The sequence below is a fragment of the Hetaerina americana genome, unplaced genomic scaffold (assembly GCF_022747635.1).
Source record: "Hetaerina americana unplaced genomic scaffold, ioHetAmer1.1.p SCAF_129, whole genome shotgun sequence".
Taxonomy (NCBI): Eukaryota; Metazoa; Arthropoda; class Insecta; order Odonata; family Calopterygidae; genus Hetaerina; species Hetaerina americana.
The window spans coordinates 749551-769417 of NW_027286392.1; the positions used below are offsets into that span (position 1 = coordinate 749551).

At 40.8% G+C, this 19867-nt stretch overlaps 1 protein-coding gene across 1 annotated transcript in view; it reads right to left on the reverse strand.

The window, feature by feature from the left end:
* The window catches only part of Hmgcr (HMG coenzyme A reductase), an 80454-nt gene that overhangs the window by 49960 nt on the left and 10627 nt on the right, over positions 1–19867 (reverse strand). Inside the window, exon 2 of the mRNA XM_071583127.1 lies at positions 1519–1630. Within this exon, the coding sequence (XP_071439228.1) occupies positions 1519–1630 (112 nt within the window). The remainder of the gene's footprint in view (positions 1–1518; positions 1631–19867) is intronic.

Genomic DNA, 19867 nt, shown 5'->3' on the forward strand with positions numbered 1-19867 from the left:
CAATTAAAAGAATTTGGTCCATAACAATAATCTAATATGAAAATTTGCGCACTCCCCTATAGATTTCAGGGAAGTGGGCTACCCGAATGACGAAAGCCCTGGCGGGGATCAACTAACAAGGCAGAAATGGACAGCATCACTTCCGTAGAACTAAAAGCATTAATTCACTGTTTGTAGTTTTCACAGCCATTTCCACTACACTTCCACGGACCAATTGCTAGATTTTTCATGTTTACTATTTATATATGACTGCAGGATTTGCAGTTAATGCAAAATATCATGTTCTAATTTTATTTGACGGTCAAAAAAGAGAATGACCGAAGATAGCAGCTGTTGAAAGGAAGCCGAGGGAAATAGGATGGTCTCTAGGAGGACGAAATTGGAGGTAATACGAGTCCAATGAAAAACACATTAATTGGTGTTTACGATGTCATATTTCCACGTTCGTCTTGGAGCACGAAAGCCAAACAAAACCCTCGCGCTGGATGTCTTATCAGAGGATCGCAGATGCTAGTAATCTTTTCAACCCGTCAGCTTGGGTATTACTTTACCTAGTATCCGTTAGTACACGACGTACCCAACATGAACTTCCGTCATCCAGGATGGTCACTTATTCCGGAGATTCCTAATCCTGACTTTTTCGAGGTTTTCCTCATTTTTCTCCTGTTAATAATACCTCATCGCTTCCCCTGCCAAGGGTATCACCGAAGTTCTTCCGGCGATAGCTCAGATTTTTAAAAGGTTCTGCACGTACCATGGTTCACACTAGAACGAAATGGTCAAAAAACTAAAGGGAACATCGTCATCGGGAATTTCCGATTATAAAAACCATATCCCCGATTTTTTTAAATTAGATCCTTTTCCCGAGTAAAACAAAAGAGCAAATCGCAACTTTTTCTCAATGACCCGATTTTCCCGACTGTTTCGCCATTCCATAATCCTTTGATCCATTCTCTCGCGATTGCATGGTGCAATACTATACATATCATTTTCCTACCTGTCAGGTTTACTTTTCACGAAAAAGTTCACAATGTCACGTGAACCTTCTCAGCTAAAACTGGGGAAGAATAAAGGATGCTTATGATATGCTGGAGAAAATATGCTTGAAACAATTATATGTATTATTGAGAAATAGACCGCGTGCATTTCGTAGGCTATGTCGGAAAGTGGCGGAAATGACGCGAGGTACGAGAGAATGCCTTTGCACTTAAAATGTAAAGATCCAATCTTCAGTACCAAATATGCGTAGAAAAGTGAACGGACGAGGACCAAAAGGTGGCTTCCTCCCTTAGAAACTTCCCAACAACAAGGTGGATGACGTGAAATTGTGCAAGTGAAAAGGTACGAGTAGACAATGCGGTGCACACATATTCATAAGAGCATTTTCACATTTCGCTCGTTTTCCCTCGTAATACGTTTTCACAAGCAAACATTAGGCGCGTCTTTTAATATGTGCACATTATATCCTGAAAATCAAGCGACTAATCGATGAGAAGAAATGAAGGAAAATGTACTCACCCAATATGTATTTGGAGCCCATTCTGTGAAGAGTGCGAAACTGGTGGTAGCTATACAGCAAGGCAACACTTCGTATAAGCGTCATTACAATAACATCGGCCGCATTGTACTCCTGAAATACAACAGAAAAGATGCGTGTAAATTACAGAAGAAACATGAGCATAAAAGGTTTTTCCATTGATACAGTGTACAGCGCAGAATACAAATAAATACAGAATGAGTACTAAAATATATTGAAATAACACTTTAAAAAAGTCAAGGTTCCACTCAAGGTAACTCAAAACATATCGTAAAAGATGAACGAAAGATTAATTCAATCGCTACTAGGTATATTTTATTGTCTCTATTTTAAACTTGCAAAATACACGTCAATATTTTTTGAATTTTTAAGACACCGCCAAAATCAAAATACGAGTACTTCCAAAAAAAATACAATCAAGTTTACTCACCAGAGCTTATGACCTTAAAGAGGTCCACCACGATAGAATACAGATGTGCACACAAATCGAGGAGGGTAGGGAGTAATAAAAGAACTTCTCTCAAACCCTCGGATGCCAAGCTTGGAATTTACAAGTGCTTCCGAGAATTGGGATTCAAGGTTTCACCCGACAAAGAAATAGCATTTGCCGAATAGCATGCGACCTGAACCAAAGTTCGAGGCGTGCACATGAATGCCTGATCGCCGCGCGAGACTCCGTGGAGTACCAGGAAAATATATGTACTTTCCCAAACCTGACCTTCCAAAGGGCGTTCGTATAAACACTAGCAAAGATTAGAGAGAGACCCAAGGGGACAGCACCACCGAAACCGGTGCCGTCGACGCCTCCGAATCACGCTCCCCCAAGGCTCTTGGGGGCGGCGATCCGGAGTGCACACCGGAACGAGTTTCGCATCTTGAGTGCGCTCTCACGATGAGTATATTGGAGGAGGGAGGGGAGAGAGGAGCGGGGAAGAAATTCGCAGCATCCGTGTACGGTTCCGCATCGTCTTTTCCAAGCGATGATTTACACCGCAAACCGCGAAGTGCCGCGGATACTCAGTAATTGAAAAACCAAGACCCTGTATGCAATGTGACTTTTTTTCACAATATATCTCACCCCTTCCCAAATCGAGGGTCGGTGAAGCTATTAGCGTACTTATTTACACGAACGGTGAAGTGCGGCAGCATGATTAAAAACATAATTACCTCGGGGGGAGGTGTTTACGGTAGTTTGGTACAGGGGACACCTTTATCGCAGCTTTAACTTTACTGAAGATGGGCCTAAAAATGAACACCTTAGGGATAAATAATGAGAGACATTATCACAGTCATTATGCACGTTTCATGATTTATGTGTGTACATATATATATATATATATATATATATATATATATATATATATATATATATATATTTATATGTACACACCCGACAGTAACCACTGTCCTTTCCTCTTGTGTATTGTCTATTTCTCCTTTGGTGGGTGAAACAGTCCCCTGACGCCATCTCTTGGCTAAAGAATCGGGGCGCTTGGCGACATATTAGACCCACGGATCTCAGGGTAAATTACGTTTCCTCGATAGCTCAAGTGGTTAAGAGCATCCGCCCGGCAAGTGGAAAGATCCGAGGTTCGAGTCTCGGTCAAGGAAATATTTTTACTCTTGTGATCCGTTCGATTCCGCCTTCCCCACCTTTATTGTGTTCGTCCTTTATATGTGTTCCTTTTCCTTATATCTGTTTCTGTGTATATATGAGTACATATATATATATATATTCATTTATTAACTGTGTTCGTCCTTTATCTGTGTTACTATTCCTTTTCCTTATATCTATTTCCATGTGATTGAGTATATGTTCGCCGTTTGGCGGGATTTCGTGCTTTAATGTGGGCGTATATGTATGTATATATATATATATATATATATATATATATATATATATATATATATATATATGTATATATATGTATATATATGTATATATATATGTATGTATATATATAATATATATATAATATATATATATACATATATAGGTCGCGGTAGCCCAGTGGGTAGAGCGTTGGACTGCTGACTGGACTGGAGGGTCCCGGGTTCGATTCCCGGGCAAGGCACTCTGGACATCTGCAGCTTCACCCAAGCAAAAGCGATTTTTCGGGTACCAGGTCTTCCTGGGAAACCATAACCGGCACAGATGTACCCTGATGTGTGAATTTTCACACACCGTATAGGGCTTAGTACTGGGTGATCTCTATTACCACCTACTAAACCGACCCTCGGGTTGATTACTGTGTTTATGGTATACATATATATATATATATTATATATCAATGTGTCTTTCAAATACGAAATCACAAATAAAAATATATATATATCTGCGAAATGGAACGGTCTTCGGCGACGCACAGATGTAGAGTTTTAGACTATAGAGACACAAAGAAAGGACACGCACAATATATATATATATATATATATATATATATATATTTATATATATTTATATATATATATATATACGTACAATATATATATACACACACACGCACATACGCTGAAATATAAACGATGCTTCGTACGGTTTCGTATGCGGAGAAAGTTTTAAGGAAAACGTTACACACCCAGCTTAAGAAAAGTTTGTAGGATGGGGCGGGGAGATTGAATGCGCCGAATTTCCTGAATCCGACCGGAAGCGAGGTTTTAAAAATTTCCCACTCCACGCGGCGAGACTTTTGAAAACATCTTACTCCAGGACCGGTCCTCTCCCCTCAAGCGAGCTCGGTCCGATTCAGGGAGCACCTTGCGCCAAAAGCATTTCTTTTTATTAATTATGCAATTCGAATCCATCACTCTTTGAGATTTTGTCGACGGCGTACCGAAAGCGAAAAATATAGAGAACATAACAAAAAGCAACACGTAGGCCGCTTGGCTTTCATTTTCGAGCTATACTTGTACATTTTTCACTCTAGCCATTTCCGGTCTCAAGAAACATTACCTTTGAAGTTGAATCAGTGAACTTGTGTAATAAGGCCTGCTTGACTGCATTTCATATTTTGGACAAGATGTGAAGATAACGGCTTATTTCAAACTTTCAACGAACGGGAGAACCTCGTGATAAACTGCAAAGGAAACTTTCATGGTCCGTAAAAATACGCATGAAAATCGATTCTCGGACTGTTCAAATATACGAGTATATGAATGGATATGTTTCATTTCCTTCGATAAAAAGAACGATTAATTTAAGTTTAAAGGACAACTACGGAAAAGAAGGTATTTCATCGACGATAACAACATTAGAGACGCATACTCGGGATCGGAATACGAGTATTACACTAGCGGGAATACGAATCGAACCGCTCCTTCGCTATAAGCAAAGTGTAATACATTTACCAAGGGCAAATTTTCCACACTATATGGCCATAGCTCTTGTAACATCCAATTAAAAACTTAATACTACCACGAAAGTAAATACGCACTACTGAAATCCACACAGACATCATACACACACAAACTTCCACCATATAAAGTTCGAAGTAGATTGATCTTATTGAGAAATTATAGACACACACACACAAAACAATAAAAATTACCGTGGTGGTGGGTATTTCATATCTCATGCTGGACGATAATCATTTCCCTCTAAAATAAATAATTATTGTAATTCTAAAAATTAAAAATTATTGCTGTGCTTTTCAGCTCGGAAACGATATGAAAATGTGTAAAAGAAACTTGCTTTTAAGACCTTGAAACAAGAAGTCATTCATTATCTGGTCAGTGTACTTGACCATTTTCATCTAACAATTTGAGGAAATAAATCTTCAATGGACTTGTTAAATATTAGGCGAATTAAACTGAAGTTCAAAGGGAGACAAGATTGTGATTGGTTGAATTATAATCTCGTCTAAAATAGCAGCTGCTCTTTAAATCAAAATATAGTAAGAGCAAGGAAAATAGCAGGAATTATGGTGAATAATTTATCGAAAAAAAGAATGCATATCAAGGAATGAAAATATATAAATGAATACGCAATCAGTCTGAGTATAAGGAAACCAACTAACAAATTATTAGAGTGTTTGGAAATAAGAGAGAACAGGCAAAAAATAATCGGGCCGTCTTTACGGAAATTTCATTAAAAAAACGTAAAGGGGTGACGGCGAAAAGGTAAAAAAAACTAAAAGAGCTATGTCTAATTGGTTAGACCGTAATTAGAATATGCGGAAATTGCCGATAGGAGGCCCTATTGAGTTATTATTAAGGGAAATAGATCAGGTTCAATTGAGCGTACGTGTAAATTGTCACGATAAAAAGGAAAAAGGAGTGTCACAAGATTGTTGGAGAAATTAGGACGGATGTATATTCTGGCTTGGAAGTGAACAAGTTAAAATCAGAGAAGAAGGTGCATGAAGCTAGAGTTAATTCCAAAATTAACAACAATTAATTTTAAACCCATATTAAATGCCAGCACGTTAGACAGCAAGGAAAATTTTCTACCAGCCTCATTTTAAGTAAATTATTTTTCTCTCGCACGATTCGCGATCACGATGGCTTAGCTTTAGTCTTGAATGCTTCAAGTCTATCATCTCAAATTCAATTGCTACTCGACTTAAGGTAAAGAAGGGGAAATGGCCTTAAGGGTGCCAATTGGGGGTAAAAACAAGAGCACACGCGTAATAATTCTCCCTTCTAATCATTGAAACAAGCACAGGACTTCACAGATAAAGTTTTTCAGTTCACTACATTCCTAATATGGGGTTATCAAAAGAGACGGGAGAGGTTATAACTGCCGAAGTTATCAACGCGCTCGAATTATTATTTGCGTACCCGAATTCTATAAGCTGTTTTTTATAACGCATACGAATGTATTTTGATAGCAGATTTTATAGCTTCGCAATAAAAACTCTAACTCAAAAGCGTGAATTATTCCCGTAGTCAGTTGAAGTGGTCAGGTCCGAGGATTATAGGACGACGCCATATTTTAAATGATATTGAAATTCACACATATAATGCGTCTCCGAAATAATGGCTGAAATTTATCCTTTCAAGCGCAGAATCCTACATATAAAGCGCTTAATTGTCAGTCGAAATTTTAAGTCACATAGAAATATTCACATATAGAACGATTTTATCATCTTTTGGGGTCTCGGTTAAACAAGTTTTACCTCCCCCACTTTGCAGTTCACGGGTAGAAGAATTAAAACGGTATAAAACAACACAGAGAAATAAAATATTACAAACCCAATATGAAAGAAGCAACATAAGTAAATCCGAGGACTATAAGGGCAAAGATAATATCTCAGGAGGTCGAAAAATAACGATAACGTTTTTGAAGTTACCAGCTGCTAAAGCAGAAATATTGCAGCTTGTCACGATTCCCTTATATGCACAATATGATGAACATCACCTGGAAATGTTAGCGATCTGAGCGATAAGAATGTTGCGTGGGGAGTCTTTTTAGTCCAACTCATCGTACCTCATAAAAAGGGAACTCTTATTGGGACGAAACAGAAATGTGACGTTTTATTCACCAGCATAAACTCCTGTCGAAGAGTCATCGTATTACCAAGAGCCGGCGAGAAGACGCGAAATAATTTTTTTGTTGTATACCGAGAGAGTTGAATTTGAATCTTCTCTGTTTTTTCAATAGAGAAGTATCAAATTGTAGTCCGAGTTTTGATTGGATAAATATGAACGAAAGAGTGAAGAGGAAATAGAAGTGACAAGAAAGAGCAAGGGAGTCTATAGTAGAGCGGAAAGCAATTCAAATATGTAGCCAAACGCGACTAAAGAAAGTTCGCTCACTGTTGGCAAACTGAAGGATTTCGGCGATTGCACTTTCCAGACCCACTGCTACATACTATATAGCTACGTAAGAATCACTTTCTAGACGGTTGGAAGTAGAGACCTCAGTCAAATGCACTAGAACATGCGACGCCATTTTCGGGCTGGCAGGAAAAAAGATGGGAATGTCAAGAACCTATGAAAACAGCTGATAGAGAGTAAGCAATATATTATTTCTTGAGAAACGGCATCATGAATTTGGACATTTTATCCCTGACTAAAATTTACCTATACAAACAAGTTTTCGGATATTTTTTAAATAATATATATATATATATATATATATATATATATATATATATATATATATATATATATATATATATATATATATATATATATATATATATATACACACACACACACGAGGGTCATCCGGAAAGTAGTACCCGTTCGTGAAATTAAGACACAAAAGTAAATATTAACAAACATAAAAAATTTTATTTGAAAGAGGATACTTTAAACTACTTCTCAACATAATCTCCAAGCAAATTAAGGCATTTGTCATAACGTGTGACAAGTTTCTGTATTCCTGCTGCATAGTCCTTCGCCGCCAGCTCATTGAGATACGCGAGGGACCCATCTTGCACAAATTTTTGCATAATGCAGATGGTGTTTAACAATTTCATGAACAATTGTTCGAGAAACATTGGGAAAATGCTCACAGATGTCATCAATTGTGACGCGCCGATCGTTCCTCACGAATTCGTCAACTGAGCTCACCAGTTGGTCTGTAATGACAGACGGTCTCTCCGAACGCTCATCGTCGTGTGTGTTCCCCCTCCCCATGTTGAAGTTGCGACACCACCGCCGAACAGACGACTCGTCCATTACATTGTCTCCATACACCTCCTTTAATTGGCGATGAATATCACATGGGCGAACGTTTCTTGCATTGAGGAATTTAATCACTGCCCTCACTTCACAACTGGCGGCGTTCTCAATTTTTTTAAACATTGTAAACAATCACAGAAACAACACAGGCAATGCTAGCGTCACGCAACTTGGCTCAGAGAAGGCAGACAAGCCACTGAAGCTATCTGACCTCGTCCAGCGGCTACTCGCGTCGTCAGCACTTCATGCGGCACGAACGGGTACTACTTTCCGGATGACCCTCGTATATATTTTTTTTTCATTTAAAAGGCAAGCAAACATTTTGACCTTTCGGATTAGACAATATCCAAGCGATGCAAATGAGCCGATGACGCAAAGGAGAGGCACAAACTACCAGACATGGAAATCGAATTGATAGGAGCAAAGAATAAGACATTAATGGCCCACGAAAAAATATTATGTAAACGACGGGCGCGGAAAATTGTGGTACTCAAAGGGGACGAGAGGAGAAGAGAGGTGGCAAATCTTTCTTCCCGTGGGGAGCCCATTCCTGAAATTCCTTCCTTTCACGTTCATGGTGCTGTACTCGTAACGCCCTAGGGGGAAGCCGGCATGCGGTGTAGCAGCACAGCAGGTTGGCAGACAGCCTTTGTGCCCAACCCAGGGTAACCCAGGGTGAGCGGAACGACAGCAGCATATGTGCGACGTCGAGTGACGACAAGCGAACCGCCACGGAGGTAATTATTTACTCGATTTTTTTAGGCGGCGTAGCAGCCTAGCGGGTACGTTGAAGGGGACGATGCAAATTCGGGAGATGCCTCTGAAACTCTTGCGCCACCCAAGCTGTAGGGAGAAATTAAGGACAGAAGGCCACAAAACAATTTTATTTCGTCTTTCATTGGGGATCAGGATTTATAAGTTTACAAAATTATAATTCAATTTCCAAAGAAAAAATTTATCCGCATTAATCGCATGAAATTCCCACAGCTTTGATTAACTTTAGTTCCTCGCCAACAATCAGTTGCGTTTGGATCTCTCATCTTTAAAAGATCGCTCAGCAAGCCAAATAAATGGCATGTACTTTCGGAATTAAGGTCACAAATGTAACCTCTAATATAAAAAGCATTCCGTCAAAGTCAATAAATTTATCAAGCCACTAAATTAAAGAATAATAAAAGAAAAATTAAGAATGAACTAAAATATAACGACTCAACGGAAAAGGGTAATAGATTTCTTGCTAAAACCAGGTTCCAAAAATAACACGCATCAACACTCCTTGGGACATAATATAAAGGTGCGCTGATCATTAAATCACAAATGGACACAAACGGGTCAGTCTCTAAACCAAAAGTCTCCCGAAACGTCTCTAAGTACCATAACCTCTCTTCACAACCCTCCCCTCAAGAGCAAACGAATCATGGCCATGTTTTTATTTACGCTCACTCACAATCGCGGGCTAATTGGTTTGCGACAGGCCGACTAAGCCACAGCAAATGTTTCACCTCGGTCCATGAATGCGATCCACTCCGTAGGCTGGATTTATCCAACAATGGAAAGATTAGGAGGAACTACGGGAGCTGAGCTGAGCACACCCCACCTCCATTCTGTTCTCGGAATCGGAGGGAGTGAGTGTGGAGAGGGAGAATCGGGAGGAAGCGAACCGACAGCCTGGGGATGAGGAGATCGAACAAATGATCTCTATCAGGTAACAGCAGGGTATATCCCATCGAGGATTCTAACCTCACCGAATTCAGCCGACCAGGGAACAGAAGACCGTAGAGGTTGATAGAGTGGGAGGGAACTAGAGGAAGAGGTAATGCTCCCATATTATTTGCAATCGAGCGGGGCTGGCTTGAATGGACATCTGGCGACAGATCGGGGGTTTCCATACTCGCACGCCCCGGTGGCGGCGGGGTAATGTTCTTGCCTGCCAACCCTGAGGTGGGTTTACCTGCACCTTGGGCATGGGTGTTTTTAGTTGTCTTCGATGTTATATTTAGGAATTAGGTGAAAGAAGGGACTATATAACTTCTATCTCTCCCCAATGAGTAAATTAAATAAATAAACAAAATACCTCTGATGTGATTGATACCTCTCTTAAGCCTAAAAATAATCAACATAAGCCTCGCCGAGGTAAAATTTTCAGAAGAAAAAATACGAAAGCGAAAGAAAGAAACAGACTCATGAAAATGGAAGGGAAGCTCAATATATTTTTTTAAACACAGTTGAGCCATTGAGCTGGCTATTTTCCCAGTACAAAAATAAAATTATAAGATTTTAGCTATCAAATTTTTAAAAAATACACTCGCAGGAAAAGGTTCGCTCAGCCTCAATCAATTCTGTTGAAGGAGCGGAAATTTGATTAGAAGACAGAATAAATGGTCTCGCTCGCCAATTTCTTCATTCAATTTTTCTTAGGCGCTCCCCGAAGTAATCCCATTTCTCCCCAAGGAATAATGAGGAAGTTCTGGAGCCACTGCGACGGCCCTTCATTCCCCCCTGCGGTTTACGGCCTCTATCATCGACCCTCGATTGCCTTCCAGCCTCACGATCCGCACTCCCATTTCCCTCCTTTCTCTTCGCCCTCCCTCTCTCCTTCCCACCGAAAATTCTTCCTCATGCCCCACTCATAACAATCGACGGTGCACTATCAACGGGCCGGATGACTCATCGACCTTTGGACAAACACTCCATTGAATCGCGACAAGAGCTCTGGGGAAGGCCGCGGATGAAAAAGCCGCGAGATTCTATTTCTTACAGGGGCATCTGTCTGATCAGTCACTGAGGAGTGCGTCCATGAATTACTTTTCAAACTCGTGTATTCTTCAACCTTCCATACATAAAACCCCTTGTCACCTTTTCCTCACGCCTACCACTTCCACTTGAGAAGGAAAAGACACATAGGACCAGAACCAAATTCCTTTCTTTATCCGAACGAATACAATTTTCGAAGGTGCACTGCAATGTTCACAACCTCGATTACAGCGTAAAACTTTTGCGGGTATAGGTCTCATTCACTCCTAGGGTGGGAATTAATTTATCATGAAAATCCATAAATGCCTTGATTAAAATTTCTCAAACCAAGTTAATCCGACTTTTCATCATACTACCTTGATCAAAAAGTTCCCGGAATAACCACCGTGTGGCGCTCCCATCGTTCCGATTTGAGTTGTGTTTTTTTTGTTAAATTGGTACATCTGTTGTTGATATTCCCTTTAAATCTTAGTGTCATAACTTGACATTTGCAAAAGTTACGTAGCCAAGAGTACATCTATCTCTGTGTGTGTTGGCGATTTTTTACAATTGCAGAAATGGATTTAAATTTGCAACAACGAACTTGTATTAAATTTTGCGTAAAAAACGGATTTAGTGGCGCACGGACGTTGGAAATGTTGGAAAAGTGTTTCGGCAACGATTCTCTAAAAAAAAACGGTCGTTTACCAGTGGCACGAGCGGTTCAGAAGTGGTCGTGACGGTGTAGTGCATCATGAATTTTTGCCAGAAGGCCAGACAGTAAACAAAGAGTATTATTTGGGCGTTATGAGACGTTTGCGTGAAGCAATTCGCCGAAAGAGACCAGAAATGTGGGCAGAAAACTCGTGGATTTTGCACCATGATAACGCACCGTCGCACAGTGCTATCATTATTCGTAATTTTTTGACGAAAAATGCAACAAATACCATCCAACAGCCACCGAATTCACCTGATTTGGCTCCCTGTGACTTCTTTCTGTTCAATCGAGTTAAAAAACCATTAGGGGGAACGCGTTTTAGCAGCCGAGAGGAAGTAATGGAAAAATCGCAGGAAGCACTGATGGACATACCGAAAACCGAATATAAAAAATGTTTCGAGGATTGGATCAAGCGCTGGCATAAGTGTGTTGCAGTCGATGGGGATTACTTTGAAGGGGACAATATAGATTTAGATGAATAAACTTGTATTTTTAATTTTCTGAATAAATTCCGGGAAATTTTTGATCAAGGTAGTATGTACTCTTCAGTTTAAAATTATATTCCGCACGAATATTCATTGCATACTGCTAAAAATGATCTCTTATATTCTTTAATAATAAATTTTAATTGAAAACTTCTAATTCTAAATTCTTCCGGGTGGCTGAGAATACACCCAACCTCAACTTCAATCTTCCAGGTACTGGTTGAAGCACAAAGATGCCACCGTCAATTATTTTTATTTACGCCCATACACCGACGATATGGCCTTCTAGGCTCCAATCAAAAGCATACTTCTTATCTTAATCAAAATTCACAAATCTCTGTGAGTGGCAGCTCAAAAGGATATTTATGGAGTGGATAAGAAATTTCTTGTTAATGATACACAAAGAGCAAATGGACTTAATGTCTGTTCAAATATTTTTAATTCAGTGGACTATTCGAATAAGCAACTAGAACTCAAATATTTCGCCTCACCCATGGAATAAATGGAGAAGAGAAAGTTAACGGCTGCGCGGAATAAAATTACAGGTGACAGCCCATAAAAGACACACTGGTGAAAACACCAAACACAAAGGTAAAATATATTGCAAAATTATTCAGATGATGACAACCTTAAAACGCACTAACGTTACAGAATGCGAACTGGCGTGTATGAAATAGCCTGAATTCCATTTCCTGATCTCTCCGCACATCATTACGACATAGAAATATGTGGTGAGATAAGGCGAAAACCTTTTCACAGAAAATGAAACCTATCCATTAAATCATCGTCAAGATAGACGCAAGTACCAACCAACTTAAACTTTATGGAAGTGAAGCATTTCAGCAGCACATTTCACTCGTGTAACACACGTAAAAAAATTGTTATTTTGTCAAATTTCGATTCATCTTTATCCACCTTTTTAAGGGGTGAAATGAGCATATCAAGAACGATGTTAAATATGAAAACGAAAACAAGAAAATGAAAGTTTAATTATAATATTTACTTGCAGGAATGTGAGCTTGAACGGGATGCAGCTTGACCAGACTATGAGCCTGAACTTTTAGTAGCATGTGAAAGTTAAGAATTAGGGATTGCATAAAAAAATATATAATAAAATAAAACTAATATAATACAAAACATAGCATCTAAAATTGATAAAATACAAAAGTTTTCCTATATCAGTATTTATTTGCCATGGGATTAGCAACAGAAGAGTAAGGTGAGAACTTTCTAATGATTTCTACCATGGCCTTCTGCATTTATGGATATTTAGAGAATTACAAAGCGTTTAACCTACCTCTATTTTAATCGATAATTAAATACTTAGCAATAATTCAATTACGAAGAATGACTCTTAACGAAAAGGTTATAGGGAAAGACGTATAATCCATTATTTTTTTACTTCGAAGGACTCACTCTGACCCATAATATAGTATATTGCAATGTGCAAACACTTAGATACATTATTTCCTGCAAAATCACCATCATATTAAAAATAATCAAACCCGGGGCATTCCGACATCTATTGCCATATGTTTACCCAGTTGGATAAAGAGACATCACCAATATGAAAGAATTCCACTTCCATTACTACGCCTCCAAAATCGCATATCGCGGATCCCATTAAACCAGTTTTGCCCGCAATAAAGAGCAAACATAACGGTCTTGCGGAAATCGCTTGGAACTTTTTCAGGCATAATAGGACCAACTTTGAATTTTAAATATTCAGAGCTAAAATATTCTGGTCTTAAATTTCTGGTCTCCTAGGATGCTTCAAGTTAAATTTTTTTATTCAAAAATGTTATTAAGTGCTCGATTTTGTTTCATTTCAGAATTAGAGCAAGAAAAGAGCATGAAAAAGAAATAAAGAAAGTAAGCCGAATTCGCTGTTATCCCATAAAAAATAAAGGGGCCAAGCTGACTAACGGTGTGTAATATTGGTAAGCTACTTGTTTGCGTTTTCTGTTTCTCAATAACACTTATTTGCGGTGTACCCGTGAAAAGACATTGGACGGAAATATTCAGAAATTGATGTGAACATATAAAGGCGGTAAATTTACCTCAAGAAATCTTAATAGGATCAGTTGTAATAATGGTTTTAAAAATTGCCAAATAATACCAAAGTACACGTTTTGTGGTACTACAATTAACAGTAAGTTGACCAAGAAAATCTTGCAAGTAAGAATACACATACCAAGTTAGTTTCACTTAAATTCGTTATAAAATATTTCAACAATTTATCTTCAAAACAATTTTAACCAGATTTGCATAGCGGGCAGTATTAGCTCCAGCAAACTTTAATTTCCAGAGGTAGAATCTATCTACCTCTGGAATCTATCTTTGTGAAGGGATGAAAGATGAAAGAAAAGAATGAACTAGAGAAAAATGGCGGCCCATTTAACAGAGAGTATTCCATACTAGCGAACCGCCACTGACCTTCATCTATCAAATATATTCTTAGAGCGCATGCTAAAATACAAATGCCACACGCCTATTACACGATTGAAACATTTTAGCGCAAACGTAATGCCTTGTCCTATGTGTTGATCCAAAGTTTTAATGAACAGTAATCATTCAATTACCTTTCGTCTTCTACTCACGGTTAACAATTCTTTTTCTAAAGGTAATTTAGATAGAATACATAGGGGAAGGAGACATTGAACAGGACTTAGGAGCCGCACACTATGGGATAAAAGTGGATTACTACTCGGAGATTATCGTGGTAATAGAGTGATTTCGTAATTTATCAATACCTGAAGCTGTGTTATCTCCCTTCATCAAATATTAATTTCAACGAACTCCTTCCGGTATTATTTATTTTCCCTTTTGGTCCATCAATTAAAAAATAGATCCTGTACTGAATCCAACCTGCTCCTTTATTTTAATAAAATTACCTTGACGGTTTACCCTTTACTGCCATTCTCAACGTCACGCTGAGATCGTAATTAAAGGTACGTGATATCCTTCAGTGCAAAAGATATACATCCAAAGCTAACAACGGCAGCGTCTCATTGACTGCGGAGGCTACGGACGAGCTTTATTTGGCGGCGGATGAATGTATATGCAAACTCTCCCTTTCCTCCTCTGGGGCACGTCCTTGTCCTGGAATTCGCGCAACGCAGAAAAAGAAGAGCGTCTCAGTCGGTGGGCGTGCAGCGATTTCGGATAGGAGAGGACAGAGGGAGGGGGGAAACACCGTCGCCACCAACCAGAGGAACGAAATCTTCATCCCACTGCGGACGTCCTCCCCACCACTTGCCATCCGTCTTCTCTTTCACACATACACGCACACACAGACACTCAGAATCACCTGAGTCTCCCACTTTCCGAGCCAGCAAGCAGATAACCAAAGGAAAGAGGCTTCGCCACTTTCTCCGCCGACTTCACAGAGATGAAGGGGGAAGGAGGACTGGGCCCACCCAGGTGAAAATAAATTGATAAAGAGAGGCAGGGGGGGATGGAGGAGGGTAGCCGAGACGGGGAGGGGATAGATGGTTAAGTGAGAGAATTTTCATTTTTTTCACGTAACAGGCGGCTGCCCGGAACGAAACATAACTTGGGATCATTCCGAACCCACAGCACCCGAATAAACACCCGGATTAAAGCGATCATACTTCCGGCGGCAAGAGCTGGAGGTATGGTCGCTACTATATAGTGGAAAACGACCCCAAAATTCTCTCCAACTACACTTATCAAAATAACTTTCTATAATTAAATAATGTTTTCCGGAAGCATTTGGGGATCATTGCCCTTTAATCGTTACCAAATTGGCGGCAAACGGGTTTATGGTACAGTCTTTTACTTTCCTGGACTTTTCTGCGACCATAATATTGGTTTTATGGTTGAGCCTAGAATTCACCCAAGTCCAACGGCGGGCAGTAAACCCGAATGAAGACACGGACATCACTTGTCACTAGTAAAATAGCTCTCCATGCGACACACAAGAAGCAATCCTTTACTATTGAGAATCGAATCCTTCTCGGCTTAGGGAGCCGAGAACCATTCCATAGATCTAATATCAAATAATACTTTCTCATAAAAATGTGATAACTTACGCTTGAACGCAAAAAAATGTTACGAGACACGTAGCGCACATCCATTCTGAAATAAAATATGAGATAAAATTAGATGAAGAAAATTTTTCGAAATTCAACCCAAGGCCAAAACGTAGCATTGAAAAGAGCGAATGGCTTCTTGACTGCCACTTCAAATTTTATGAAAATGCAGACCAAGGTTTAATCCGAGTCGTAAGGCACCGAGAGAGAGAGAGAGAGACACTCTATCGATGCGTAATGGTCTAGAATTCTGGGACATTATTTATTCAAGACAGTCAATATTTAAATGAGGGTCCCTTATGTAGTGGTTCTTTGTTTACCTAAGCCAAAATTTAATTTGATCTCTATATCACACACATTCTTCAAGATCTCCATCTTCCCAATCACAGAAAAATGCACTATATAAAACAACCTTTTACTTAAAAAGAGCCATAAACTGAAATGATCGGCGAGGTGCACTCATGCAGTAATTTTTTTTATTGTTAAACCTAGAAAAACAAGAAATACGTTTAGCAATGCCAAACCTACGAGATTGTGAATAATTATTATGGAAAGAACATATTGAAATCACGCATTCATCACGCGTAGTGAGGGTCATAAAGGAGGTCTTACAAGAGAAAATACGCCTAACAGTTATTTCCAATAACTTTTTGGACCTTTACTATTGAGAATCACGACAGGTCACCACCTCCTCCGTATGACGCAGGAAAAGAGTGTACAGTAGAAGAGCACCGGGCGCCTAAGCATCGCCGCCATTCTGTTCACTGGGCACTTACTCGTACGAACAACTCGAGCATAACTCCATACTCATGTCCATACTGTTGTGAGTGGTTCACGCTGTGGTGAGGGCTCTGTTCTCGCCGTTGTAAGCTTTTGGGGCATGACCAGACAATGCCTGTGATAGGCGACGGACTCTTTGACGTCACGGGAAAGGCCCGGAAGACCTAAAGCGGGAAAGCCTCGGCGAGGTCGTAGGAAGGGTTTCTATAACCCTAGCGGTTTCTTGGGCACCGCCAAAGGGCCTCGGGGGCAATGATCCTTCCTACGCCTCCAGGGAGGGAATCCCAGGTGGGAGGAGGGGCTACCGGGCCAGTGACCAACGTCACGGGGAAGGCCCTAGGGAGGGGTGCCGCCGCGCGCGGACCAGCTTGGGTCGGGAGTGTGGTGCGGGGGCGGAGAAAGAGAGGACCAAGGAGGCGATCCGGACCGACGCGATAGAGGGTCAGTCTACTGATATAACCTGCTGCCGAGACCCTGTGTTCGCCCGTTGGTCGCCGCCGCATCGGAGTATCCGAGGGACTCCCCGCTAGACCACCGACATCGGACTCCCCGCTAGGCCACCGCCATCGACGAAGCCCCGCGTTCATCAGTCGGCTGCCAGCACGTCTGCGGATGATTCCCGCCCGAATACTTCCTTTCCCCTGTAAGTTCCCTGCCTTACCCGTTCCGGTGCTTGATCGAGTCAACATTACCAATCTGACCCCTCTAATAAACGGCTGAGGATCGCAGAGTGTCTTGCTGGCTTCACTCTTACCCAAAGTCGGGTCGTCCTTCCCATGTCTTTACGACATAATTTGGTGTCAGGTGTATAAGAGGAAGAATCCGCTCCCTGTTCCCCTAAACAGATCATTGTGCCGGTATCCATATTTAAGGCTTAGTGCATTTTCATTTGATTTATTTCTTACATTTTGAATGTTACATAATTTATCTACAGTCATGTATTCGTACAATCCTTTCCTCTCTTATTCTACCAATCCTTTTATTTCTGTATCTCCCGAAATCCCATATTCCTACTCAGCTGATCCGAGTTCAAATTTCAACCCCTTTGTAAATACATTATCAGCTGATGTGCCGTCCGTTGACCCGAGGATTCCAACTGCTAGTACAACCCTCCCCCAGCCGCCTGCCGCGATAGGTAGTCAGGCGTATCTTGTCCCAAACTTTAATGGAGACGATGATACCTCCATTAGTAAATTCTTAGAATGCTTGGAGATAGTCAGTCATATCAGTGCCTGGACGGAAGTACAAACCCTATGTATTGCACGGTTAAGGCTGAGTGGCTCCGCAGCCGAATATGTTGAGGCGAACCCTCACATCTTAGACAGTTTCCAAAATTTTTCATTAAATCTTAAGCGCAGATTCTCCTTAAGGACTTCACCAATTGCAATTGAACGGATGTTTAACTCGTGTATACAACGCCCCCTCGAGTCTGTTAACGACTTTTCCACCCGGCTACGCACACTCTCGCGACAGTTAAAGGAAACATTTCCTGATCCGAAATCAGACTCCACAAATTCCATTCTTAGTCATAGGCTTTTGACACAGTTTTTACTGGGACTAAGAGAAGAATTGGGTAGATTTGTTGTCGTACGGAACCCAAAGACCATTTTAGAGGCTGAAGAACTGGCACGGATTGAGGAAGCGCATGTCAGGAATTATGCAGTTAGAGTGGCAGACGTTCCCAGTCATTACTTGCCTCAATCCCGAATTAATTACCTCTCACCCCCACATACCCTCCCAATCCCATTCTCCCCTGCCTGTCGCTCATCAGTTGATCCTCTTTTCGCCCAGCAAGCAGAGAATATCCACTCTATTGTCACAGGCACAAAATATTCTTCCCGTGAGAATCACCGCTCTACGCATTCAAACTGCCGTCCCTTTTCCCCACCACCTCCACGCAAGTGCTACAGGTGCGGCCGCTTAGGACACATTTCCCGGCAATGCCTCGCTAATTCACGAAGTTGCTTTCAGTGCGGTGAAACTACGCACATTTCAAGAGAATGCCCACTACTACTTTGTGGACTGTGTCACAAGTCTGGGCACCGCCCGATTGATTGCCAAAGCATAAAGAATCAGGGAAACTGGCCAACCCCGACCACGAGGTCGGGGACCCATTAATCTTGTCCGTGATACCGGAGGCTGGTATGACAATACAAATAAATATCCTTGGGCGAAGGTATAAATTCCTCGTGGACACCGGTGCAGCAATCACTATTTTTCATAGACGGAATTTAGCCTCAACAAAATTAGAACTTGTTCCGTATTACACTCCCATTAAAAGTGCTTCTGGACATACTTTAACGGTTAGCGGTCAGTGCTTCGTCCCATTTGTGATTGACAGTAAGGCATATCCTCATGATGTCCTGATAATAGATCTAGGAAATACGCCCTATGATGGAATTCTTGGGTTAGATTTCATGGTAACTTACAGCTGCACCATAAATTTAGACCTCTCAATATTAACGGTTAATAGGGAGCACCAAATACCATTGACATCCAGCATCACCAAACGAGTTGACATTGACTTAATTTCATTTGATGATGACCCACCTTCAGGAGATTTCGAGATTGACTCGGAGGTTGGTTCCCCGAAAGGTACTGGGCCCATCAAAGAAGACAATTTTCAGTGTCCTTTGAGTTCCGACAATCCGTCGCTGACGGCTCAAGAGGATATTTACAAACCGCATTCAGCTTCTTGCTTGGATTTGGGAATTTTAAGGAACATGGAGAGATCCGAGAAGATCGATTTTTCTCCCAAGCACGTGGAGGTGCAAGATAACCCACGCGAGTGGAAGGGAACCCAAACGCATTCAGAAAGGAAAGCCACCATTGCAACGGAAGGTGAAATAGAGAGTGAGGAGACAGGCGATGAATACGCTAGGCCATTTGAGACCCCTAAGTCTGTGTGTTTGGTCTCGGATGCGGCCAC